Raw genomic sequence first — 26,095 nt, forward strand, 5'->3', positions numbered from 1 at the left:
AGGTCGCCTTAAGTCTCAAAGCAGGAGACAGGCCCGCCGCTAGAGGCAAATTCACAAAAGTAGCTCCTCAGCTAAAGGCTCTGCGTTCCCACTATCCCCAACAGGATTCTAACATTCAGGAAAAGGGCGAGATGTTCCAGGCTTTAACAACGAAGCCGTGTCCCCACCGGAACAGCCAAGACTGTAAGCCCAACACTAGGGAGGCTGAGGCAGTGGAATCGCTGCGAGTTCGAGGCCAGCCTGGGCTAGTGTGGAAGCCCCTTTCTCAAACAAAAATGTCCACCAACACCTCCTTTCCGAGACCTGCTCCCTAGTCAAGGTCTCCCGCGGCCATCCGCCGCAGACTCCCACATCCCGCCGCCTCCCGAGGCGGCCCCGCTGTTTCCTAGGAAAAGCGTCCCGTGCGCGTGCTCGGGCGGTTGGCGGCCAACGGTTTACTAACGCGAGAGAGGAGCACGGGAAGATGGCATGACCGAGGCCTGCGGCGGGCCGGCGGGCGGGGCGGGGCGGGAAGCGTCGCGAAGGAGCGGAGAGGCCCGCCCTTTCCGTAGAGAGCTCTAGAAAGCCGCGCGGAGCCCGAAAACAAAGAGTGCGCAGGCGCGGCGGCCGGGCCCGGGCATTTTGCTGCGTCACCAGCCGCCGCCCGGCCTCACCACCCCTCGCACGCACGCACGCTCCTTCTCCGTCCTCGCGCCCCTCTTCCGACACTTTCCTCCTCTCCCGGCCTGAGGGAGCCGCTCTCCGCGCGGTGCATTCTGGGCATCGAGGTCGAGCCCGCCGTCGCCGCCGTCGCCTTCGGGGAGCGAGAAGAGGCCGCGACCGGGCAGAAGACGCCGGAGAGGAGTCGACTCGCCAGCCGCCGCCGCCAGTGAGGCCCGCCCACCCGTTCGCCTGGCCCCCTGCCCCGTTCACCATGTGAGTGCGCCATCCCGCCGAGGGCAGGTCGTCCCCGAGAGAGGCCGCGCGGGAGCTCCCGGCTGCCGGGAAACGGCCCCTGGGCCCTCCCCCACTCGCGGCCCTCCGCCTTTCTCCCCTCGCTGGCGGCCGCCCTGCCGTGCGCTGGGAGGTCCTGCATCCCTGTTCCGGTTACCGTTGGCGGGCGGAGGACATTTTTTCCTCCAGATGTCCGCTCCCCCCACCGCCAGTCCGTCCCCCCCGGATTCCTCGGGCCAGAAACCCCACTTCTTCCCCCCCCCCCTCTCTGGACGGCCTGGCCGCCTCGGAACTCCGGGAACTTAGCCTTGGGCCTCAAACTCGTGTGCGAGCGCCTTGCCCAGCGGGCAGCGGAGCCGCGGAGTCGCATGGCTGCTCCTCGGTGATACCCGGGCCGGGCTCGGGGCTCCCGAGTTCTGTAAGCGCTGCCGATGGGGCACCACGCGGCCCTCCGCCCTCCGCGGCAGGCACTGCTAGGCAACTAGAGGGGCCATGCCGTCACCACAACGAAACTTCCCGTTCCCGTATCGCGCTTGGTAGCCTTCCAGACTCCTTCCCAATCCAGTCAAATTCAGTCACTTGCTGAGCATTGAGTAGTAGTTCTGCACGTGTCTAGTCACAAGAGACTTGGGGACTCGTTCTCTATTTCTCAATAAACTTGGGATGGCATTTCATCACGCGTCCTCCACGGGAGGATGAAATAGGTGTGGAGGGACCACCTTACTGGCCTGAAGACCGGATCTGTCTAGGTGGAGGTGGTTACGGGTTCTCTTAACAGTCTTAGCTTTGGTGGTTTTAACCTGGTAAGAATTTTTGACCCTGTTTTTTCCAGGCCTTTCCTTCTCAGGAAAACTTCTTCAGATGAGTTTGGTGCTGAGTGGGTGCTGTGCTGCACAGCCCTAAAAGTTCATTGCGGATAGCGATTGAAAAGAAACTAGATTAAACAATCATACAGGTGTAAGGACTTCCCTGAATACTGTGTGGCTAGAACTCTAAAGGGATGGAACACACCCTAGAGCTAGTTGGTGCCTGGGAAAAGGCCCTAGAAGACATGTGCTGGAAAACATGGAAAGAAAGAGAAGGTTTAACTTCGTTTTTGCTTCCGTTTATTCTTGTGTGAGTGCTCCTGGAGGAGAAAGGAAAATCTGTGGGAATGTGTCTTCGTCGTGTCGGGGTAGAACTCGGGTGGTCAGGTGTGGCGGTGGGCGCCTTAACTTGTTGAGCCAGCTCACCCGCACCGGTATAAATTTTATTTTCGAGGCGTTATGGATCGAACTCTTATGTTAGGGGAGGACTCTTATCACCTGAGCTGTATTCCAATGCCACCTCTGGCTTTTTAGGACATTGATGTAAAACTTTTTTTTTTTTTGGTATTTAAACTACTAACCAGATTGGACATCTCTAAGGAGAAAATTAATTGCTAGGTAATCCAATTAAGAGATGAGCATAGCCAAACAAAACACCTTTTCATCAGAAGTACCAGTTTAGGAGCTGGAGAGGTAGGTAGTTCAGTGGTTAACAGCTCTGGTTTCTCTTGCAGAGGACCCGAATACCCACGTGGTGGCTCACAGCCATCCGTAACTCCAGTTTTAGGGATGTGGTCTACATACATGCAGGCAAACATTCATGGACATAAAGTCAAAGTGGCTTGTTTGAAACATTTCTGTAGGTAATGAATGTAAATAGGTGAAAATTGCAGGTAGCGTATTCTACCCCTTCTCTAATTATCATGCTACTACCTTCAAAAAGAAGGTCTCTTTGTAGACCAGGCTGGCCTCGAACTCAACAGAAACCCTCCTGCCTCTGCATACCAAGTGCTGGGATTAAAGGAATGTGCTATTACCAACCAGCACAATTTTTTTTTAAGATTTTTTGTTGACCCTGGACAAGTGCCTTAGATTACGTGCTTACTGTTCTTGCAAAGGACCTGGGTTTAGCTCCTATCACCCACGTGGCTCGTAATCTGTAATTCCAGCTTCAGGAGATCTAATGCCCTTTTCTGATGGTTGGGTACCAGGCAAATGTGTGGCACATACATATACTTGAATTCAATCAAAATACTAGTACAGTGAGGTAAAAATTAATATTTTTTAAATTACATTTAAAATTATGTGTCTGTAAGGGTTTGTACATTCTAATGCAGGTTTCAGCAGAGAGCAGAGGTGTTAGGTCTGAATAGAGGCTGTTGTGAGCCAGCCAACCTGGGTGTGTAGGTGTTTTGCCTGTACATATGTCTATGTACCACCTGCTTGCAGCACTTCCAAAGGTCAGAATAGAGAGAGTGTTAGGTTGCCTGGAACTAGATGGAGTTATAGATGGTCGTGAATCACTATACAGCTGATGAGGATAGAGACCCCCTGGGATAGAGATCCAGTGCTCTTAACCATTGAGGCATCTTTCCAGCCTCTACTAACAATTGATTTTGCAACAAGGTCTCACTATGTAGCACTGGTTGTCCTGGAGCTTTCAATGTAGACCAGGCTGGCCTCAGACTGACAGATCTGCCTGTCTCTGCCTCCCAAATGTTAGGTTTAAAGGCATGGTACACCATGCCTGACCCTATTAACTTAAAGATTTTTTGAGTTGGTCCACTACATATGGAACTGCCCTTGAATGCTTAATCTTTCTGCCTCTACCTTCCAAGTGCTAGAATTAGAGGTGGTACATGCCATTAAGATCTGCATAGTAGGGTGCTGGAGATGTGGCTCAGAGGTTAAGAGTACTGACTACTCTTCCGGAGGTCCTGGGTTCAATTCCCAGCAACCACATGATGGCTCACAACCTTCTGTAATGAGAACACTGTCTACATAATAAATAAATCTTAAAAAAAAAAAAGATCTGCATAGTAAAGCTTCATGTATGCATATACCTCTTTATTTAGTTTACTACTAATTATTATTATTTGGTACTTTTTTCAAGGCAAGGTTTTTCTGTGTAACCATGACTGTCCTGAACTCACTGTAGACCAGACTGGGGTCTACATATCTCTGCCTCCAAGTTCTGAAATTACGGTGTATGCAACTTCACCTGGCTACACACTTTTTTTTTTAAAGCTTGCACCATTGTGCACATTCTGAAGTAATTAGATCCTTCGAGTTTTAAATGCTCAGTATATGGGGGTAGATAGGCGGCTCGTTTTTTACAATATTCTGTATACAATATTCTGTTTGCATGTATGCCTACAGGCCAGAAGAGGCACCAGACCTCATTACAGATGGTTGTGAGCCACCATGTGGTTGCTGGGAATTGAACTCGGGACCTTTGGAAGAGCAGGCAATGCCCTTAACCCGCCATCTCTCCAGCCCAGGCGGCTCATTCTTGAAGAGCAGTCGCTACTCTTTCAGAGGATCTGGGCTCAATTTTCAGGCTCCATCCACAGGGGGACTGATAACAATTGGTAATTCTGGTTTCAGGGGATCCAGCATCCTCTTCTGACCTCTGAATGATCTGACCCCCAGTGCCAGACATATAAGCAAAATGTTCTTACATACATGTAAAATAAATATGAAGAACTCCTTAGAAAATAAATGTTCAATACATACAATTTTGTAACAGTTCTAAAGTAAAAATTGGGAAAATCCAACTAATCGTGTTGTTTGTTGATGTCTGCTGTAAATAGGTTTATTCTCTTGGACAGTCTCATTGTGTAGTCCTGGCTGTTCTGGAACCTAGACCAGGCTGGCCTTGAACACCAGAGATCAGCCTTCCCTTGCCCCTCTGGTGCTGGGGTTAAAGTTACATACCTATTTATTTACTTATTAAATAAATACTTATTTATATGCTTTGTAGAATTCCCAAAATAAAATCTTCAGCCTTCCAAACTTAAGAGTGAGCATAGGGTATGCTCCTTCCTTCAGTGTTGATTTTTCTAACCACTGTAACCTGGCAACTGACTTCTCTTTTTTGTTTTTTAATTGTTGAGTTAGACTTTAACTAGAAGGCATAGAAACAAAGTGACAATGCTGGATTGTAGGTTACTCATTGCTAATTTAATATTGGTCTGTTTAGGGGCTGGAGAGATGGCTCAGCAGTTAAGAGCACTAGCTGCTCTTCAGAGGTCCTTAGTTCAATTCTCAGCAACCACGTGGTAGATAGCTCACAACCATCTATAATGGGATCTGACGCTCTCTTCTGGCATGCAGCTGTATTGCAGACATAGCACTCATACGTAAGAAAATAATGAATAAACAAAAGCTGAAATTTTGCCAGACAGTGGTGGTTCATGCCTTTAATCCCAGCACTTGGAAGACGGAGGCAGGCGGATCTCAGTGAGTTTGAGGCCAGCCTGGTCTATAAGAGCTAGTTCCAGGACAGCTAGGGCTGTTCCACAGAGAAATCCTGTTTCTAAAAAGTAAAAGGGAAAGGGGGAGACGTATGGTGCAGTTGAATCGCCTCGAACTAATGTGTATATTTAGCTTACTGATAACTTGTTGGTTGGTTGGTTGGTTAGTTGGGTGTTTGTTTTCCCAGAAACAGGTTTTATTATGTAGACCAGACTGCCCTCAAACTCAACAGAGATGGCCCTGCCTCTGCCTCCTGAGTGGTGGGATTAAAGGCATATATAACTATAGTGAGCCAAAACTCCCCTCCCCCTTTTTTCTTGCCTAGACCTTCACCTCCCAAATGTTGGGATTACAGACATGTTCCACTGCCTGGCTTTCCATAGCAGAACTTTAGTGACTCAGTGCCTTATTAGAAACTGATACAGATACAACAGTTTTGTGTTCATTCTCTTGTGAATTCCTGATCCTTCTGCCTCCACTTGTAATATCAGCTGTGGAAAGGTAGGGGCTTTAAAAACACTGAAAAGGTGACTGGAAAGATGTTCAGCCAGTAAGTGTATTTGATGAACAGTCATGAAGACCTGGGTTCAAATGTCCATCACCTGGGCCAGGAGAGATGGCTCAGCAGCAGGAGCACTGACTGCTCTTCCAAAGGACCAGGGTTCAGTTCCCGGCACCCAAATGGCAATTCATAACTGTCTGTAACTGCAGTTCCGATGGATCTGACACCCTCACACAGACATACATACAGGCAGAACACCAGAATACATAAAATAAAAATCATTTAAAAATTTCCGTTGCCCGCATAAAACGCTAGGTATTTGTGCTGTGTGGACAGGGCTTGTTGGCCTCCTACTTTCAGGTTCAGTGAGACATGTCTCAAGGGAATGAGGTGTGGAAGTAGAGCAAGTGTGAGACAGAATCTGGCTGTTGCATATCTCTATACATATGCATGTATATTACATACAAACATGCACAATTTTTGTGCAATTGTGTGTGTGGATAATTGTGCCCATGTGTGTGCTGGTATGTATGGAGGCCTGAAGCTGAGGTTTGAGCAGAGTTCCTACATAGCTGTATACCTTACTCATTGAAACATGGTTAATGGTGCAGAGAATGTAGAGCAAGCTGTCCTGGAACTTGTAGTGATCCTCCTACTGTTCATACTGGAAAGTGCTGTTTACAGAGTAAGCCACCACCCCTCCTTGGCCCAAGGAAGAGCTGGGATTTCCTCTCCTGATACATCTCTAGAACAGGTCCCAGTACTATCTTCCAGCAGTGTGCTTTGGCTATGGGACATGATTACATGAGATGCTTTTGATGGTAGGGTTGAGCTAGAGGTCTGCTGTGAGTTTTGTTACTGTATAGCACATCTGCAAATTCAACACGTCTTCTGTTAAACAGATTGAAAAATGTATTGGGGTGGATGGTTAGTTAGCAGGTCTGGAAGGTGGACCAGCATTTAAAAGAACTTCACTGGTTGGACAAAGTGGAGCACAATCTCAGTCACAGTGCTTAGGAGGCAGAGCCAGCAGTTCAGTTTTCTCTGAGTTGGAGACCACCATGGCCTATGTAATTCTAGGACAACCAGAGCTATGAAGAGAGGGAAAAACCAACCTAAACCACCTTAACTGCTCTTGCAGTTAAGGACTTAGATGGTTCCCAGCAACCACATGGAGGCTCACAACCTTCTAGTTCAAGGCAGGCAAAATATTCATACACATAAACCTTTAACTGCTTTTCTATACTTTCTGAAGTGTGTATATGTATATATACATGTATATAGTGAGCGCTGTGTTTATTTCATAAAATCTAGAAAAGCATGACAAGCCAGTATATATCTATATAAAAAGTACCTTTGTATGTGTGTGTTCTTTGGTTTAGGTTATAGTTTGGTCAGAATGATCTTTTAATTGGTTAACACTGTAGCTTGGCCTCGAACAGATTCAGTCTCTCAGCTCACGTAATACTTAACAGAAATGTACTTTTCTGTTTCTGAGTAATTTCTGTATGAAGCTATTAACATGGCTACATGGTAGCACTTTGTGTGTGAGTTTGCCACATGTGTATGGGTTCCTGAGGAGGCCAGAAGAATGTCAAGTCCTTTGGAGTTACAGAATGTGCAAGGTGCTTTACATAGGTGCTGAGAACTGAACAGAGCTCATTCTGTTTGGTTTTGGTTTATTTTTTGCTTTTATTAAGGTCTTCTTGAGCAAATATTCTTTAGTGCTAGGCCATTTCTCTGCCCCAGAACCCTGCTCCTCACACACATACACACTTAATTTTTTTTTCCTCTAAAATTTATTTATTTTGTGTTCGGTGTTCTGCCTGCATGCCAGAAGAGGGCACCAGGTCTCATTACAGGTGTGTCGTATTGGGAATTGAGCTCAGAACCTCTGGAGGAATGGTCTTAACCTCTAAGCCACCTCTCCATTCTGTCTCCCACTTAATTTCAATAGAAATTCAGATATTAACAATAGTTTATCACATTTATGTGTAGAGAGACTTGATTTGTAAAGAGAGGTTTGGGGCCAACTGCAGAGACCTTAACCTTAAACAAAAAGTTGTTTCTGATGGTTTATTTTCTAAGAAATCATTCTATTAGAGATTCTCTTTCATTTGATGACCACCTGTGTCTTTCATCCTCATCTTCCCTTACTAGGGCACCAGTCATATTGGAGGAGAGCCTCTGTTAGGATTGCACTTTTGCTCCAATGGGAAAGTCTCATTCTGAGGCACTGACGAGTCAGAGTTGAAGATGAAAAATTGAACAGAAAACAGTTGTTACTTAATGTAAATCTAAGAAAGTGGGTTAACCCGCCAATGTTTCCCTGTTTTGTTTTGTTTTTTTCAAAACAGGGTTTCTCTGTGTAACAGCCCTAATTGCCCTGGCCTGGAACTCGCTCTGTAACCAGGCTGGCCTTGAACTCACCTGCCTCTCCTGTGTCCTGGGATTAAAGGCATACCACTGTCGGCTTGTTTTTGGTTTTTTGTTGTTGTTGTGGTAGTGGTGGTAGTGGTGGTTTGATTTTTGTTTTTTTAATATGCATTGGTGTGAAGGTGTTAGATCTCCTGGATCTGGATTTACAGACAGTTGTGAGCTGCCATGTGGGTGCTGGGAATTGAACCAGGAACCCCTGGAAGATTTTATTTATTCTTATGTATACAACATTCTGCCTCCATGTATGCCCGCATGCCAGAAGAGGGCACCAGATCTTATTACAGATGGTTGTGAGCCACCATGTGGTTGCTGGGAATTGAACTCAGGACATCTGGAAGGGCAGCCAGTGCTCTTAACCACTGAGTCATCTCTCCAGCCCCTCCCATGTCTTAAATAATGAATGAGCGAAAGAAAAACAGCATGGTTAGGCATGGTGACACATACCTTTAATACACCTGCCTCTGCCTTCCAAGTGCTGGGATTAAGGCACGCTTTGCCACCACCACCAGGCAAGTAATTAGAATTTTATTCAGCTGCCATTTGTGTGCATTGGTAAGGAATCGCTCATGGATTAGCTTTAGTGAGTGGGTATCAAACCCAAAGCATCAACTTCTAGGCAAGAAGCAGGTCGTTTTTATTTTAAAATAGGGTAAAATACTACACTAGATCCTCACGTACCTGTTATTTGGTATTACTCAGGGTTCTCTAGTGGAAAAGAACCAATTCAGTGAGTGTATAACAGACGGGGATTTATTGGCTTCCCTTACATAATGCTATGTCACTAAATAGTCCCAACAATGGCTGACTTATCTATCCAGAATCTGTAGTTCTTTTAGTCACTTCCAGTCTGGTGCTGAAAGCCTGGAGGAATCTCAGAGAGCTGCTGCTGGCCTTCCGTCATCCATTTTGGGAGCATGAAGCGGTAGCAGCAACAGGGCAGGTGAACTTGCCATTGGAATGTGTAACCCACAGTTATTTAGGATGTGTCTTCTCCCTTCAAGTAATTTGGTCAAGAAAATCACAAGAATGGGGGCTGGAGAGATGGCTCAGTGGTTAAGAGCACAGACTGCTCTTCCAGAGGACCCCGGTTCAATTCCCAGCACCCACATGGCAGCTCACAACTGTCTGAAGATCACTTCCAGGGGATCTGACACTTCACACCAATGCACATAAAAATAAAGTTAAATAAACCATAAAAATGTTTAAAAAAAATCACAAGAATGTCTTTGGTTTTTTCGAGACAGGGTTTCTCTGTGGTTTTGGAGCCTGTCCTGGAACTAGCTCTTGTAGACCAGGCTGGTCTCGAACTCACAGAGATCTGCCTGCCTCTGCCTCCCGAGTGCTGGGATTAAAGGCGTGCGCCACCACCGCCCGGCAAGAATGTCTTTTAGTTGATTTAGAATCCAAGTTTACAACCAAGATTATTTGGGTAGGGTCTATTTTTTTATCTGTCACTTCTTTGTCCCCAATGGATTTTATTTCCAATTTAAAGATTGTTTAATAAACATAGTGTAATTTGTATTCAAGAGGCTAAGGCAACTCTGTCAGTGCAGGGCAACATGAACTTAAAGCAAGACACTGTCATAAAACAAAAACCCCAAGGGGCGAGGATATAGTTGATAGAGAGATTAGTACATCTGCCAATATGTACTACAGAGGTAGTTTTATTTTGGCTAGCTTATTGTCATTTCAACTGGGGAAGCTAACGTGCCATTTTCTTTTTTAACATGTGTTAATCACTGTGTACACATGTATCACTGCACATGAGTACAAGACAGCTTGCAGTTCTTTCTAAGACCACATGGGTCCCAGGGAGCCCCTCAGATGGTGGAACTCAGTTCATATGAGTGCTTTGCCTGCTCATCTTGGATCCTTTGGAGCTGAGGTTACAGGTGGTCGTGAGTTGCCCTGTAGGTGCTGGAAATTGAATTTAGGTCTTCTATAAGACTAGCCAGTACCCTTAGCCACTGAGCCATCTCTCTAGCCCTTGTTCTGTAAGACAACAGCTTGATATATATGCCTCCTGAGTTCTATGACAACATACCTTGACACCACTATATTTTTAAATTATTTTGTTCCAGGATTTGGTACATCAAACCTAGACCCTGCAAATGTTAGGCAAACATTGTGCCACTGGCTACATCCCTATTACTTATAAATTCTAATGTTGAAATTCCAGGATTGTAAAATACTATGTGCTTCTGAAAGTGGCTTAGTTTTCTTTATAATTTAAATCATGCATCTTAGTTTCAGTGGTACTGGTTTAAAGGATTGACAGGGTATTAAATGTTAGATTTTGGGTTTTAAAATCTCTATTAATGCTGGGCAGTGGTGGTGCACACCTTTAATTCTAGCAATGAGGAGGCAGAGGCAGGCAGATTTCTGAGTTCAAGGCCAGCTTGGTCTACAGAGCTAGTTCCAGGACAGCCAGAGCTGTTACACAGAGAAACCCTGTCTTCAAAAACAGCCCCCCCCCCCAAAAGCCCTGTTAACAGTGCTGAACATACATCTGTGGAGAAAACGCAGTTTGTTTGTTAAAGGCTATTTTCTGTCCTACAATGATACTAGAAAGATAAATGGTGTTATGTGGGTGGGCAGTGGAAGATGAGATGTCCAAGGCTAATGTGAGCTATGTGAAATACTGCCTTTTTCCCCGGTCTCCCAAAATAAAATCCCTGTTATGGAAGTTTTTGTTCTTCTGAAATTACCTTGTGGGAGTCCTTGAAATGTGGAGTAAATATAAAGTAAAAGTTTAAAAATGTGATAGAGAAATACATTACTGTGTTAAATGTGAAGTTATTTAAGTACTGAACTGTTTGTCTTGTTTTATTTGTAGGCAGCCTGCTTCTGCAAAGTGGTACGATCGAAGGGACTACGTATTCATTGAATTTTGTGTTGAAGACAGTAAAGATGTTAATGTAAATTTTGAAAAATCCAAACTTACTTTCAGGTAATTTGCTTGTTTGTCTCAGGGTAGCAACTTGGGAAGTAAGCGTTTATTGGGCTATGCATGCCCCGTTCACCATCAAAAGAAGTCAGGGTAGGAACATGATGGAGGCAGGAAATGAAAGCCAAGGCCATGGAGGGGTGCTGCTTACTGACTTGATGCCTATGGCATGCTTAACCTGCTTTCTTAGAGAACCCAGACCACCAGCACAAGAATAGAAGCACCCACAATGAGCTGGATCCTCTCCAATCAATCACTAATGAGAAAATGCCTTACAACCTGCCTATAGCACACTCTTATGGAAGCATTTTCTTAGGTTGGCTTCTCTCAGATGACTCTAGCGTGTGTCAAATTGACATAAACTAGCCAGCACACGTTTTTATATCAGTGTTACCCAAAGCTTATTTCAGATAACTGAGTGACTTAATCTTGTTTTTCTTGCTGATCTATTGTTTAAAGATGCTTATTTGAGTTTTTCTCTCTTTTAGTTGTCTTGGAGGAAGTGATAATTTTAAGCATTTAAATGAAATTGATCTTTTTCACTGTATTGATCCAAATGTAAGTATTAATGCTTTATTCAGATTTAAATTATGAGGAAATGCTGGTAGTAAATATTAAGTCTAATTAATATAACAATTTATAGAGACTTATATTTTATAGCCTCCATTCCTGTATGTTTTTTATTCTGTCACTGGACAGATGACAGCACCTTTGAAGCCTGTCTTTAGATCTGAAACCTTAGTAGCTGAGAGCCCGAGGAAAGAACCGGGAGCAGAGGCAGGTGGATCTCTGAGTTCAAGGCCAGCTTGGTCTACAGAGCTAGTTCCAGGACAGCCAGAGCTGTTACACAGAGAAACTGCTTATTGGCTGACTGCCCATGACTTGCTCAGTCTGCTTGTGCCTATAAGGTGAATTTTCAGAAAACTGAGACAGGATGGCTTTGCCTACATAGAAACACTCGGGTGTGCTGATTAATGAGGGTCTTGAATTCAGGACAGCAGGCTGCACAGTAATGGCCAGATTATGGAAGAGACAGCTCTGTGATAGAGTATTCCCTGGTACACTTCAAGGTCTTAGGTTTGATCTCTAACAATATAAAAAGAAGGTTAAAAAGAAATCTGGAAAGGGAGCAGTAGAAAGGGAAAAGGTATTTACCATGATAATAGAGATATAAACTGGTGTGATGATGCTCTTGTTTTAGGACTCCAAGCATAAAAGAACGGACAGATCAATTTTATGTTGTTTGCGGAAAGGAGAATCTGGCCAATCGTGGCCTAGGTTAACAAAGGAGAGGGCAAAGGTGAGTTGTCATTTTCTGTGCTTGAGAAATAAAAAAGTATATTTTTATAATTTGATTTTGTTGTTTTGTTTTATGAGAGTTTCCCTGTGTATAATTGCTGGTGTTCTATACTTGGCTTTCTAACCAAATGTCATAAGTCCCTAGTTTTATATTCAAGAGATATAGACTTATGCATCAGATGTAGTAACACATTTGAGGCTAAGACAGAAATACTGTGAAATTCAAACTAGCTTTCCTGGATGTCTTTGTTAGGGTTACTTGTGGTTGCTGTGATAAAACACCATAGGAACCAATTTAGAGAGAGGGTTTATTTGGTTTATACTCCCACGTTCATAGTCCACTGAAGGAAGCCAGGATAGGAACCTGAATGCTGGAGCTGATAGAGAGGCCATGGAGGGGTGCTGCATTCTTTTTTGTTTTTGTTTTTTGTTTTTTTTTGTTTTTTTTTTTTTTTCGAGACAAGGTTTCTCTGTGTAATAGTCCTAACTATTCTGGAACTAGCTCTGTAGACCAGACTGGCTTCAAATTCACAGAAGTCCACTTTCCTTTGCCTCCCAAGTGCTGGGTGGGATTAAAGGTGAGCACCACCATGGCCCAGCCAGTCTGCTTTCTTACAGAACCCAGGACCTGGAATTACCCTACCAACAGTGGACCATGCCCATCAGTCGCTAATTAAAATGTTCTTACAGGCTTGCCTGCAGCCTGATCTCAAAGGACTCTAACCTGTGTTCAATGACAAAATCACCAGTACACTGTGCTATATATATAGTCAGAGCTTGCCCTTTTTTAGGGCTGGGCTTGGTACTCTGTGTCTACAAGATACTAAGTTTACTCCCCAACACAGAAGAATTTGCCAGGCATGGTGGTTCACAGAGAAAGGAGAATCATGAGTTCAGGACCATCATGGTCTTTAGAAGTTACAACTGTCTAAAAAAAGGAACGGGAGAGAATTTGCAGAGGGAAAGCTTTTCTAAGATACTTGGTTATCCTAGGGGAATAAAGTTTGGTGTCACTTAAAATTGAAGAAACTGGGGGTGGATTGCCGGGATGACTTAATAGACAGCCATGATTGCTGCCAAATCTGAAAGCTGAGTTTGATTCCAAGAACTCACGTGGTAGAAGGGGAGAACTGGCTTCAAGTTGTTCTCTTATCCTCTTGTTCCTCCACACATTTAGAAGTACCTTGTGTGGTGGCTTATCCCAGTATGTAACGCAGAAGCATAAGGATTTCTGAATTTGAGGCCAGTTAGGGCTACATAATAAGGTACTTGTAAGTCCCAAGTCCGTCTCTGGCCTCCATCTTTGGAGGCCCCATCTCTGTGCCCTCCAAACATGCCCACTCTCCCAGTCTTAAACTGCTTCCCTGGAAGGTCCCCTCCTGTGTCGTGGTTGACATTACTCCCCACCCCCTACCCCTCACCCTGTCACTTTTGCAGCCTCCCATTAAACATGGATATTTCTTAATTTGGCTTGATTGGGATTTTTGCATCGGCAGAGAGCTCATGTTAGGGAAAATTCCTAGCAGTACTGTCTAGAATGAAAACAGTGGCACTAGGGCTGTAGCTCAGTTGACAGAGTGCCTAATATGCAGCCTATAATCCCATTCTCCAGAGGGATGGCTGTTTTTTGTTTAAAAGGAAAGTTAAACAAAATAACGATTCATGGGCTTGTTAACTACTTTTGGTTTCCCTTGGATTTTTCTTCTTTGATTTTATGTCTCAGTGGTTGTAAGCTCAAAAAACTTAACATGGGTAATGCTTTCCTTGATCTGTAGCTTAACTGGCTTAGTGTGGACTTCAATAATTGGAAAGACTGGGAGGATGATTCAGATGAGGACATGTCCAATTTTGACCGTTTTTCTGAGGTAAGTTCTCTTAGTGGCATCCTCTACCCTGTTCTCATAATTATTGTCTTGTCTTTACTTTTTTTTAAATCATCCCTAGCGAGTGTGTTGCCTTTCCTGGAGGCACTTTTTTTTTTTTTTTTAATTTATTTGCTATGTATACACGACATTCTGCCTCCATGTATGCCTGCAGGCCAGAAGAGGGCGCCAGATCTCATTACAGATGGTTGTGAGCCACCATGTGGTTGCTGGGAATTGAACTCAGGACCTCTGGAAGAGCAGCCAGTGCTCTTAACCACTGAGCCATATCTCCAGCCCTCCTTTTTCTTTTTTTCCTTTTAAGGAAGGGTTTCTCAGTGTCCTGGAACTCATTCTGTAGACTGGGCTGGCCTCACAGGACTCACCTTCCCAGTGCTGGGATTAAAGGTGTGCGCTGCTACCACCTGACTTTAATACTGTTCTGTACAGTCATTTTGATATGTTTTTCTTTAATGCATATGGGTGTGTTTTGCCTGTGTATGTGTCTGCACCATCTGGGAACCTGGTGCCCATGGAGGCCTGATGATGGTGTCAACAGTTCCAGGAAATGGGGTTATAGAGGGTTTTTTTTTACTATTTATTTATTATGTATACAATATTCTGTCTGTGTATGTCTGCAGGCCAAAAGAGGGCACCAGACCTCATTACTGTGCCCAGGCCCTCTTTAAGAGCAACAAGTAAAGGTGGGCATATAGGCTCCAAAATTAAAGAGAGATGCTGTCATGAAAAACCTACCTACCACTGAGCCATTCGAGTTTTTTTGTTGTTGTTTTTGTTTATGTAGCTCATCAGGCTTGCCTCTTACCCCAGTGTGTAGTTGTGGCTACCGTGTCCTACTTGAACCTTCCCTTGTTTTCAAGGAAGTAGTAGTCTGAGTGTATGTAATTACATAGACTCTGCCTTTCCGAGAAAGCAACTTAAGTTTCTTTTGCATTCATAGATGGGAACCTATGATGGAGTAAAGGTTTATATCTGTAATGTGTAGCTTATTAAAACTGATTTTAACATTTTAAAAAACTGATTTTTATGCTTGAAATAGATGATGGATCACATGGGTGGCGATGAGGATGTAGATTTACCAGAAGTAGATGGAGCAGATGATGTAAGTATATGAACCTTCTTTTCTATTTCATAGTAGTGAAAGGCAGTTCAATATAGATGGTCTTACATGCTCAGTTGCTCCCTGCAGGTGTTCACTCATATCCATCCTTTCCCCCCTCATAAAGGGAAGTGCTGCTTTTTTTGTTGCTGTTGGTGGTTTATTTTTCTGTTTATTTTTAAGATGTATCCATTTGGGGGGAATTTTGTTTGCCTAGTTGGAAAATTGTATTTGGACCATTAAGGATCATTTTTTTTTTAAATGTTTATTTATTATATATACAATATTCTGTTTGTGTGTATGCCTGCTGGCCAGAAGAGGGCACTACAGATGGTTGTGAGCCATCATGTGGTTGCTGGGAATTGAACTCAGGACCTTTGGTAGAGCAGGCAATGCTCTTAACCTTTGAGCCATCTCTCCAGCCCCAAGGATCATATTTTTAACAAATCATTGCACAAAAGTAAGAGTTAAGATTGTCTTTGGGGTCTAGAGGTTGGGCTCAGAGGTTAGTAAGAGTTACGAGATTGTCTTTGGGGTCTAGAGGTTGGGCTGCTTTTCCAGAGGGCCTGCCTGAAGGTTCAAAAAAAAAAAAAAGATTGTCTTTGGGTGGTAGTGGCAGCATATGCCTTTAAACCAAGCACAGGTAATGCAGAGGCAGGTGGATCTCTGTGAGTTCGAGGCCAACCTGGTCTACAAGAGCTAGTTCCAGAACAGGCTCCAAAGTTACAGAAAAAACCCCATCTCGAAAAACCAAAAGAGAAGAAAGAAAATTATTGTCTTTTTACCAAGGATATAAGTAGGATTTAAAGCCAGGTCGGAGACTATAATAATAAAGGGATGTGAATGCATCAAGAGGAAGCATATTCAACTATTAGAATTCTTCCTTTAATATTACAATATTTTAGCACTTGTTAGTTATGTAGTTGGGAGAATTCTCAACTTCAGTATGTAGACTTAGAATTCATTGTTGTCTTTGTATTGAGTCAGTTTTTCCTTTAATGGGATGACATGAGATGATAACAAGGGGGAGAATGGAGTGAGTTCAGTCCTAATCAAGAAGTACACAATGTCTTACAGAAAGGGTTCTGTTGTAAAGTTGTTCACTTTAGGAGAATAAGTGAATTATCATTAAGTTCTGGGTTCCATGTAATTGTTTTTGCTACTATGGTAAAAAAAAAATAAATACAATGTTTGGATTCTTAAGATAAAAATATTCTGTTAAGAGAAATGTGTACGATTAGTGTTGTAACTTATAAAAATTTCTTCTACAGGATTCACAAGACAGTGATGATGAAAGTAAGTGAGGGGTTTGGGGGGAGGCCGGGTTTGTGGTTTGTTTTATTTCCAGTGTAAGTGCTTGCCTTACACTGAGACCAAGTTTCAGAGCAGACACCAATTTTCTTTTTAAACTGAAGAACAATTTAATGCCAGGCCATGGTAGCACATGCCTTTAATCGGTTGCAGAGGCAGGTGGAGCTCTGTAAGTCTGAGTCCCTCCTGGTCTACAAGAGCTTGTTCCAGGACAGGCTCCAAAGCTATAGAGAAAGAAACCCTATCTTGGAAAGAAGGAAAATAAAAATTTAATTTTAAAAGAATGGTAGAGTACAGGTTAGGTTAAAAATCACAGCAACCACCAGGAAAAGTGGAGGAAAAACTCATACCAATTTACACAGGGTTTTTCCTGTGTAGCCCTGACTGTCCTGTAACTCTAGACCAGACTCACCTCCAACTCAGATCTGCCTGCCTCTACCTCTCAAGTACTGGGATTATAAAGATGGACGCCACCGCCACCTAGCACATTTTATTTTGTGTTTTGACTGCGTGCATGTGTGTGTGTGCACTGTGTGTAGCCGGTACTTGGGGGATGAAAGATGCTGTCAGAGCCCTTGGACTTAACAGCCAAATGTGAGCCAATGTTTCATTACCAGGAAATGAGCCTGGGTTCTCTAGAAGAGTAGTAATCTGTCCAGTCCCAAGAACGTACTTTAAAATTTAGCGTAGAATAGAATTAATTTATTAAGAAAGGAGAAAACATCAAGCTAAAGCAAGGGGTATTACTGCACAAATTGTCTTTATTATGGGGATACAAAGGAAATGGGATTCAAAGTGAAAACACAGGCTTATAGGATACAGACAAGGTAGAAGCTGCTCTGACCTCCCAAGAGAGTGAGCACGCTTCTTGTCTCTGCTTATTAGTGCACACGTAGCACCTCACACTGTGCCCTAAGGACCGGTACCCCAAAAGATAATTGGCTGAATGAATTCTCAAAACACCAGGCAGTGGTGGCATGTGCCTTTAATACCAGTACTTGTGAGGCAGAGACAGGTGGGCCTCTGAGTTTGAGGCCAGTGTGGTCTACAGAGTAAGTTCCAGTTCAGCCAGGGCTACACAGAGAAACCTTTCTCTGGGGAAAAAAATTAAAGGGGGGGGGCATTCCCAAGAGGTGAAATGGGCTAGCTCTAAGGAAGAGGTCTTAGAGATCCTTGTCACGGTTTTTGAAATCCCTTACTCTCTCTCTCTTTTTTTTTTTTTAATTTATTATATTATGTGTATAGCATTCCTTCCACGTGTGCCTGCAAGCCAGAAGGGGGCACCAGGTCTCATTATAGATGGTTGTAAGCCACCATGTGGTTGCTGGGAATTGAACTCAGGACCTCTGGAAGAGCAGTCAGTGCTCTTAGCCTCTGAGCCATCTCTCCAGCCCCCTGAAATCCCTTACTCTTTAAGGGGTCCTGTGCACACAAGTGCTACTAGGACTAGGACGTTCAGTTCTGTCAGCTGCTTCTCTGCTGAGACTTTGTAACTCTTAGATTCTGTTGTAGTTCTCTTCTAGACCTTAACTAATTGTTTCTAATCCTTTCAGAAATGCCAGATCTGGAGTAAGGAATGTTGTCATCGCCTGGATTTTGAGAAAGAAAAATAACTTCTGCAAGATTTCATAATTGAGAAAATTCCTGAGTTGAAAGCTCTAAAGGCAGATGCTGTATTTTCAACCTGTTTTTTTTTTTTTTTTTTAATTTTTTTTTTAAAGGCTTCACTAAGGGTTGATAATGTACCATTGTATGGGGCAATTTAAGTCAGGTAAGGCAATATCCTTATGCATGAACATTTCCCAGGATTCCATGAAGTGGTTGAGATCCTAGGCAACTGATACAACAGCTCTGATGAATAAACACTTTTCACCTAAGTCTTCTTTCTTCATAACACAGCTACTTACTTACATCTTAGGAAGCTCTCAGCTTAGGGAAAGGTCCCTCCCTAGTTTAGATCCCAGACCATGAACTTGAAGGGGGCGGAAAAAAAATTGGCTGATTCTTAAACTGATACCCTGTCATTCTTTCAGTGTACCTTTCAGAATTATTCCACTAAAGTTTATTTTTCAAAAATGTACTTTACATTATTGTATGTGATCACTTGTCAGTGTTCAAGTGTTTTAGCTAAAACTAGCGAATGCCCTAACTTAGATGGTTTTTGAAGCCTATACATTGGTATTATTTGGCCCTTAAGCTCTTTAACATCTCTTAGCACGGAGGACAAAGAAAGAAAGCTGTACATTGTTGCTTGAGAGTCTGTACATTTTAGACCAGATTTGTATTTGCACTGTCAGTGTGGCAAATGAGTGGAAAATGTTAATACACTATTGGATTTTTTTATTTCCTGTTTTGATTTCAGCTTATACCCTGGCTGGAAAACCTCAATTTATGTTCATGACAGTGGGGATTTTTTTAAATGTCTACATTCTTTCTAATAAACTGTTGGACGATTTCTTGGCTCTCCTTCTAAGTGTCTGGTTTGCTGTAATTTCATGTATTTTCCACTTACTGGAATGGAGTTCTTATTTTTTTGAGGGAAAACTTTGGGACTGTTCCTGTTTGAAAAAAGAGGTTGCTGTACTGTCAGAGGAAACCCTTTCACGTGGCTCTGTAATGGAAACTGTAGATGCACTTTCAGCAGCTGGAAAAGTGTTGTGTGACTTGATTGAAATAAAACTAAATGTGTTGTCCTCCTGTACATCTCTCAGCTCCTGCATTTAGCAGTGTTACCTCCACACTTCTAAAGTCTGGCCTGCGGAGGGAGCCTGTGTTTCCACCATCTGTTGCTATCCAGGCTGTTTCAGGCAATGTTGAATGAAGTCCTAAAGATGAAAGGTTGATTCCTTGATTATTTCTGTGTGTAGAGAGCTCAGAAATGAAGTGTTTTTGGTTTTTTGGTGGGTGAGTTCAAGACAGGCGCTCTTTGTGTAAAAGTCCTGGAACTTGCTTTTGTAGACCAGGCTGGCCTCAAAATCACTGAGAGCTGCCTGCATTTACATATCAAGTACAGTAGCTAAAGGCTTGCACCACCAACCACCTGGCTGCCACTGCCCATTTTTAAATTGCTTTAAAAGTTTGTCTCTTCCCTTTCTTCCTGCCTCTTACTCACCCCCACCCTGCCACTGCCGCTTTTGTTTTTGTTTTGTCTCTGTAGCTTTGGAGCCTGTACTGGAACTCCCTCTGCAGACCAGACTGGCCTCAAACTCGCAGGGTGTGTATATGTCTGAAGATAGATTATATATATATATACTACATGTAAAGACTGACTTGCTGGTGCACACTTTTATGTATATAACATTTTGCCCCGATGTATGCCCACACGCTAGAGGAGGGCACCAGATTTCAGTACAGATGGTTGTGAGCCACCATGTGGTTGCTGGGAATTGAACTCAGGACCTCTGGAAGAGCAGTCAGTGCTCTTAACCTCTGAGCCATCTCTCCAGCCCCCTGGTGCACATTTTTGATCCCAGCACTATGTGAGGCAGAGGTAAGTGGTTCAAGGTCAGCCTAGTTTACGGAGCAAGTTCCAGGACAACCATGGCTGTTAAAGAGAAACCCTGTCTTTAAAAAGCAAAAAATAAATTGCTCCATGTATGTGCAGGTTTCCTCAGATGCAAGAAGACTGTTAAAGCCCCTTAAACTGGATACAGTTATATGTGGGTCTTGGAAATTGAGCTCAGGTACTCTGAGAGCAGAAGGTGCTCTTCTCTTTCTCTATAGCGCCTAAATTTGGGGGTTGGCGGGAGGAGGTATTGGTCCTTTAAGAACTCCAGTTGAATAACAAGCTCACATAACTGATGAGTTAGGATCACTGAGTAAAAAGGACACACATATCACCACATCTAGCTCTTAAAATTTTAACATTTAACCGGGTGGTGGTGGCACACACCTTTAATCCCAGCACTTGGGAGGCAGAGGCAGGTGGATCTCTTGAGTTCGAGGCCAGCCTGGTCTATGAGAGCTAGTTCCAGGACAGGCAGCAAAGCCACAGAGAAACCCTGTCTGGACAAAAAAAAAAAAAAAAAAAAAATTAACATTTAATCTGGACATTTGGACACAAACCTTCGAACATTCCTAAGACAGGCAAGAACAGCTTGGTAGCTCTCAAATGTAGTCCTGTAGGTATGGACAGGGCAATCCGTTCCTTGGCTACATAAGGTTAAAATCAGCCTGGACTAAAAACCGAGTCTACATAGCACAAGCCTTGCTTCAGAGCAATGCTGTGTCTTGTCAAAGCAGTAGGGGACTAAATACCTTTAGTCTGAACACTCAAGGCAAGACAAGAGGCAAGCAAATCTTGTCTATGGAGCAAGTTCCAGGACAGCCAGGCCTACACAGAGAAACCCTGTTCTTAAAAAAGCAGTAGAGGGAACAATAGCAGTAGAGGGAGACTTGGGAAACTTGATAAACTTTGTCCTTGTCCTTATCAGAAATTCTATTCTTGGTAAACTATCCAAACCTTTTGTTGCAGTCTGGTATATGGAACAGATAACTAATGTGGGTAAAATTCCAGGGATTGGTCTCACAGCTTCTAAACATTTGAGACGCCGGGCGGTGGTGGCACACGCCTTTAATCCCAGCACTCGGGAGGCAGAGACAGGTGGATCTCTGAGTTCAAGGCCAGCCTGGTCTACAGAGCTAGTTCCAGGACAGGCTCCAAAGCCACAGAGAAACCCTGTCTCGAAAAAACCAAAAAAAAATAAAAATAAACATTTGAGACAACCCAGAAATGAGTAGTCTATGTTCTACCAGGAATGGTGGTGTATTCCTTTAGTTCTTGCACTCAGGAGGCAGATCAGGAGTTTGAGGCCAGCCTGATTTGTAGGGCCAGTTCTGGGACAGCCTGAGCTACACAGACACTCATCTCAAAAAACGGGGGTGGGAAGGGAGTGAGTGAAGGTGATGTGTCAAACATTTAATTTTTAGTGCTGGACATTTGAGTCAAGGTACTCATACACAACAGGAAAGTGCTCTACCACAGAACTACTCTTCAGACACTGTTAAACATTTTGGTTATTTCTAAACAAGTGAAGCAGGATTTAGGCGAGGGTATAATCTAAGATTTTATGAGTGATCTGCATGCTTATGTATATGCAATGCCTGTGGAGTCCAGATGAGAATTTGAGACTCCAGAATGAGTTAAAAGTGGTCGAGCTGGGGCTGGAGAGATGGCTCAGAGGTTAAGAGCACTGACTGCTCTTCCAGAGGCCCTGAGTTCAATTCCCAGCAACCACATGGTGGCTCACAACCATCTGTAATGTTATCTGGTGGCCTCTTCTGGCCTGCAAGTATACATGCAAGCAGAACACTGTATATGTAATAAATAAATCTTTAAAAAAAAAAAAAGCGGTCGAGCTGCTATGTAGGTGTTGGGAGCCAAACCCTAACCCTTTGAAAGCACTAAGTCTCTGAACCATCTCTAGCTGGAGGGAACTAAGTCATCTTTTACACCACTCTAAGCAGTTCTCAGCCTATGGGTCTTTGGTTGCCTAAAAAGAGTTATGAAGTTGCTACTCTTAAGTTTGCTGCTGTTAGGAATCATCTGAAGATGTGTTTGCTGACCCAAAGGGTTCACAGCCCACAGGTTGAGAGCCACTGACAGTATGTTGCTGTAGTAATGGAATAATAGCAAAAACGAACATGTCAAAGTCATATTCTGATGGGGGATATTGCATGAGTTTGAAGGAGGGGTTTGTTTTTGGAATTTGGGGTTGTCTTCTGCTTTTATGCATGTATGTGTGTGTGTGTTGTCTGCATGTATGTTTGTGTACTCTGTGTCTGATGCCCTTGGAAGCCAGAAGAGAGCATCAGGTACCCTGGGACTGGAGTTAGATTTTGTGAGCCACCACGTGGTTGCTGGGAATTGAACTTGGGTCCTCTGGAAGCGCAGCCAGTGCTCTAAATTGCTAAGCCATCCACCTCTCCAGGCCCATGTGTCTGTTGTTTGATTGGTAGCTGGTGTTGTCTTTCAGCAATCCTGCTTCCACCCCTGCTGAGATTACAGGTATTGCCCCAGTATGTTCTGCTCCTCATGGTGTTGGGGGTAGGTTCTGTAGTCTCTTGTGTCCTTGGCAGGCAAGCACTGGCTACTTGAATTACGGCCTTCTGCTCTTTGCTGTTTACAGTCCTAGGAGAAAACTGGGCTGGAAATGGCAGTGGAAGTAGGCTAAGTAGATGAAATGCAAAGGCTAGCCATAAGTAAAGAGGATAAGGATCTCTGAAGCTGGACTACTGGATGGATTGTTATAGTTCCTAGCCTTAGTTAACAGTAGCCCAACACTAACTCATAACTGTTGTTCACCTCAGTGCATCTTGTAGGCAGTCTGTCTTCCATGAAAAAAAGGGTGTGTATGGTACAGTGATGGATTTAGAGAAAAACTACTTTCATATAATAAATTTATTGTGGGCTAGGCATCTGGCACTGAGCATTTCATTCATGGGTTTATCATCAACCCTGAAAAAAGAATTGTGCTACTTGTGCCTAATATGTAGGTTAAGCTTTACCATAGGCATTTACATACAAGGAAAATAGACATATGGGTTGGTATCATCCAAAGTGGCAGACTTCTACTAGGGATCTTGGATTGTGTTCTTTGTGATTAATGAAAACTATTTCAGTTTTAAGAATTACAAGAGTTTGGAAGAATTTGGGAGCATGACCAGTGTGTATGTCAATACTGTGAAGTAAGTTAGTGAACAATACATTTTCATAAACCTGGTGAGGCTTTGAGTTATGAACTTCAGGGCATAGTCACTTGTGAGTACAGATGTGCTCATATTTCATGAAGTATCACTTGTATTGTCTGGGTGTCAGGAAAGCCAGGGGTGGTGGTACACGACTTTCATCCCAACCTACAGGAAGCAGAGGCAAGTGGATCTCTCGAGTTTGAGGCCAGTCTGGTCTACAGAGTGAGTTCCAGGACAGCCAGGGATACACAGAGAAACCCCGGCTCAAAAAAAAGTCCGTTTCCAGTTTTTGCTTATATGTTTGTAGGTGCAGCACATACATGCCTGGTTTCAGAGGAGGCAAGAGAGGCTTCCAGATCCCTTGGTACTGAAGTTGTAGATAGATGTGAGCCTCCATTTGGGCACTGGAAACCAGACCCTGGTCCTCTGCAAGAGCTGCCAGTGCTTTTTAACCACTCAGAAATTCAGCTCTTAAAAGTTAATTTGAGGGGCTGGAGAGATGGCTCAGTGGTTAAGAGCATTGTCTGCTCTTCCAAAGGTCCTAAGTTCGATTCCCAGCAACCGATGGCTCACAACCATCTGTAATGGGGTCTGGTGCCCTCTTCTGGCCTGCAGGCATACACACAGATGGAATATTGTATACATAATAAATAAATATTTTTTTAAAAAAAAAAGTTAATTTGGGATGGCTTAGCGGGTAATAGAACTTGGCTGCTCTTTCAGAGGATTGGGGTTCAATTCCCAGAATTATAACTCCAGTCCCAGGGCATCTGACACCCTCTTCTGACCTCGGAGAGGACAAACATGCAAGCAAAGCACCCATACACATTTTTTAGAAAGTACAAATAGTAGCTAACATGTATGGGTCATACAACAGGTATTGTTCTTGTTCCCCCCCCCCCCCCCCGAACAGGCTTTCTCTATCTAGCTCAGGCTGTCCTGGGATTCTTTCTGTAGATCAGGCTGGCCACAAACAGATCCACCTCCCTCTGCATCCTGAGTGCTGGGATTAAAGGTGTACACATCACCATTGCCTGGCCAGATTTTGTTTTGAATTGTTTTTCATATATTACTCTGTTTAATGCTATGAGCAGCTGGTGAAATTATCCCATTACTGAACCTTTTGTACATAAATAAATGATATAGAGATAAATTACTTACCTGGTGATGTCTAGTAAGTGACAAGATCAATGTTTTACCCCAGTCTGGCTCCTACTTTTCTTTCTTTTTTTTTTTAAATATTTTTTTTATTTATTATGTATACAATATTCTGTCTGTGTGTATGTCTACAGGACAGAAGAGGGCACCAGATGTCATTACAGATGGTTGTGAGCCACCATGTGGTTGCTGGGAATTGAACTCAGGACCTTTGGAAGAGCAGGCAATGCTCTTAACCACTGAGCCATCTCTCCAGCCCCCGCTCCTACTTTTCTTAAGTGAGGATGGTGGGGAGACTGGACCTAGTGTGGACTTCTATTTATTTATTTATTTATTTATTCGTTTATTATGTATACAGTGCTCTGCCCACATGTATTTCTGCAGGCCAGAAGAGGGCACCAAATCTCATTACAGATGGTTGTGAGCCACCATGTGGATGCTGGGAATTGAACTCAGGACCTTTGGAAGAGCAGGCAGAGCTCTTAACCACTGAGCCATCTCCACAGCCCTAGTGTGGACTTCTGAAACCTCAGAGCCCACACCCCGTGACACACCTTCTCCAATAAGGCCGTATCTCCTAATCCTTCTCAAGCACTTCCATTCCCTGGTGATTAAGCATTCAAATATATGAGCCTATGGGGGCCATTCTCATTCAACCACTACAGAGACTCAAAGTGGGAGAGGTGGTGGCCTTTAGTTCTTCCAGGGTTCTAGTCCCAATACCCATGTCAGATGGCTCACAACCATCGGTAACTCCAGTTCCAGGAGATCTGATAGTATCTTTTGGCCTCCCAAACACTCAAAATACCCAACTGCATTAAAAAGCAAACAAAAGGGATTGCTGTGGAGCAAAGCAACAGCGTAAACTCAGCACGTGGTCTGTAGGTGCTATGCCTGCTATTACAGCACCTGTGATGATGGAGGACAGAGGCAGGAGGATCTTGAGCGTAAGCGGGTGGGTGTAGGTGCTATGCCTGCTATACAGCACCTGTGATGGAGGACAGAGGCAGGAGGATCTTGAGCGTAAGCGGGTGGGTGGAGAGAAACAGCTCACTTGTAGAGTGTTTGCTTAATATGTGTGAAGTCCCAGTACCACAAACACCAAAAAAGTATGTCCTCTGCTTAGACACAGCGCATGGAGCTTAGCATCCCCCGCCCAGCTACATACAATGCAGCCTTTGCTAGCTTCCCACTGTCAAACGGTAGGAAACTACTTGTCACCATGCAGAAAAATGAGAAGTAATGGAAGTCTACAGCTATGTGTTCTCAGGAAGACCAAAGGTCTTCCCTGTTAGACACCCCCACCTCATCCCCATTGTTGCTGAATAAAAATGCTATTTCAGGAATGGCTGTCATTGACCCTGACTTATTCTGGAGGAACACACACTTATGGCTAGCTTCTACTTTCATTCAAAAGTCCTTTTGAGACTTGGTTCGGGCTTCTCACTCTGAACTCATCTTTTCTCTATACAAGCTTTTCACCTTAGCTCCAACTAAACAACAACAAAAAGACAAAAAACAAAACCCATGATTTCAGGCAAACATGACCTT

At 43.7% G+C, this 26,095-nt stretch overlaps 1 protein-coding gene across 1 annotated transcript; it reads left to right on the forward strand.

Moving 5' to 3' along the window:
* The first annotated feature begins 481 nt into the window (after positions 1–481).
* Positions 482–19,169, forward strand: Ptges3 (prostaglandin E synthase 3). The gene is made up of 8 exons (XM_041674974.1): positions 482–915; positions 10,994–11,107; positions 11,593–11,662; positions 12,306–12,404; positions 14,179–14,268; positions 15,326–15,388; positions 16,657–16,681; positions 18,250–19,169. Coding segments are annotated over exons 1-8 (483 nt in total). The 5' UTR covers positions 482–913; the 3' UTR covers positions 18,270–19,169.
* Positions 19,170–26,095: the final 6,926 nt, after the last annotated feature.

Source organism: Microtus oregoni, unplaced genomic scaffold (genome assembly GCF_018167655.1).
Source record: "Microtus oregoni isolate MIOR12 unplaced genomic scaffold, Mior012 000001F_ref0000356, whole genome shotgun sequence".
NCBI lineage: Eukaryota > Metazoa > Chordata > Mammalia > Rodentia > Cricetidae > Microtus > Microtus oregoni.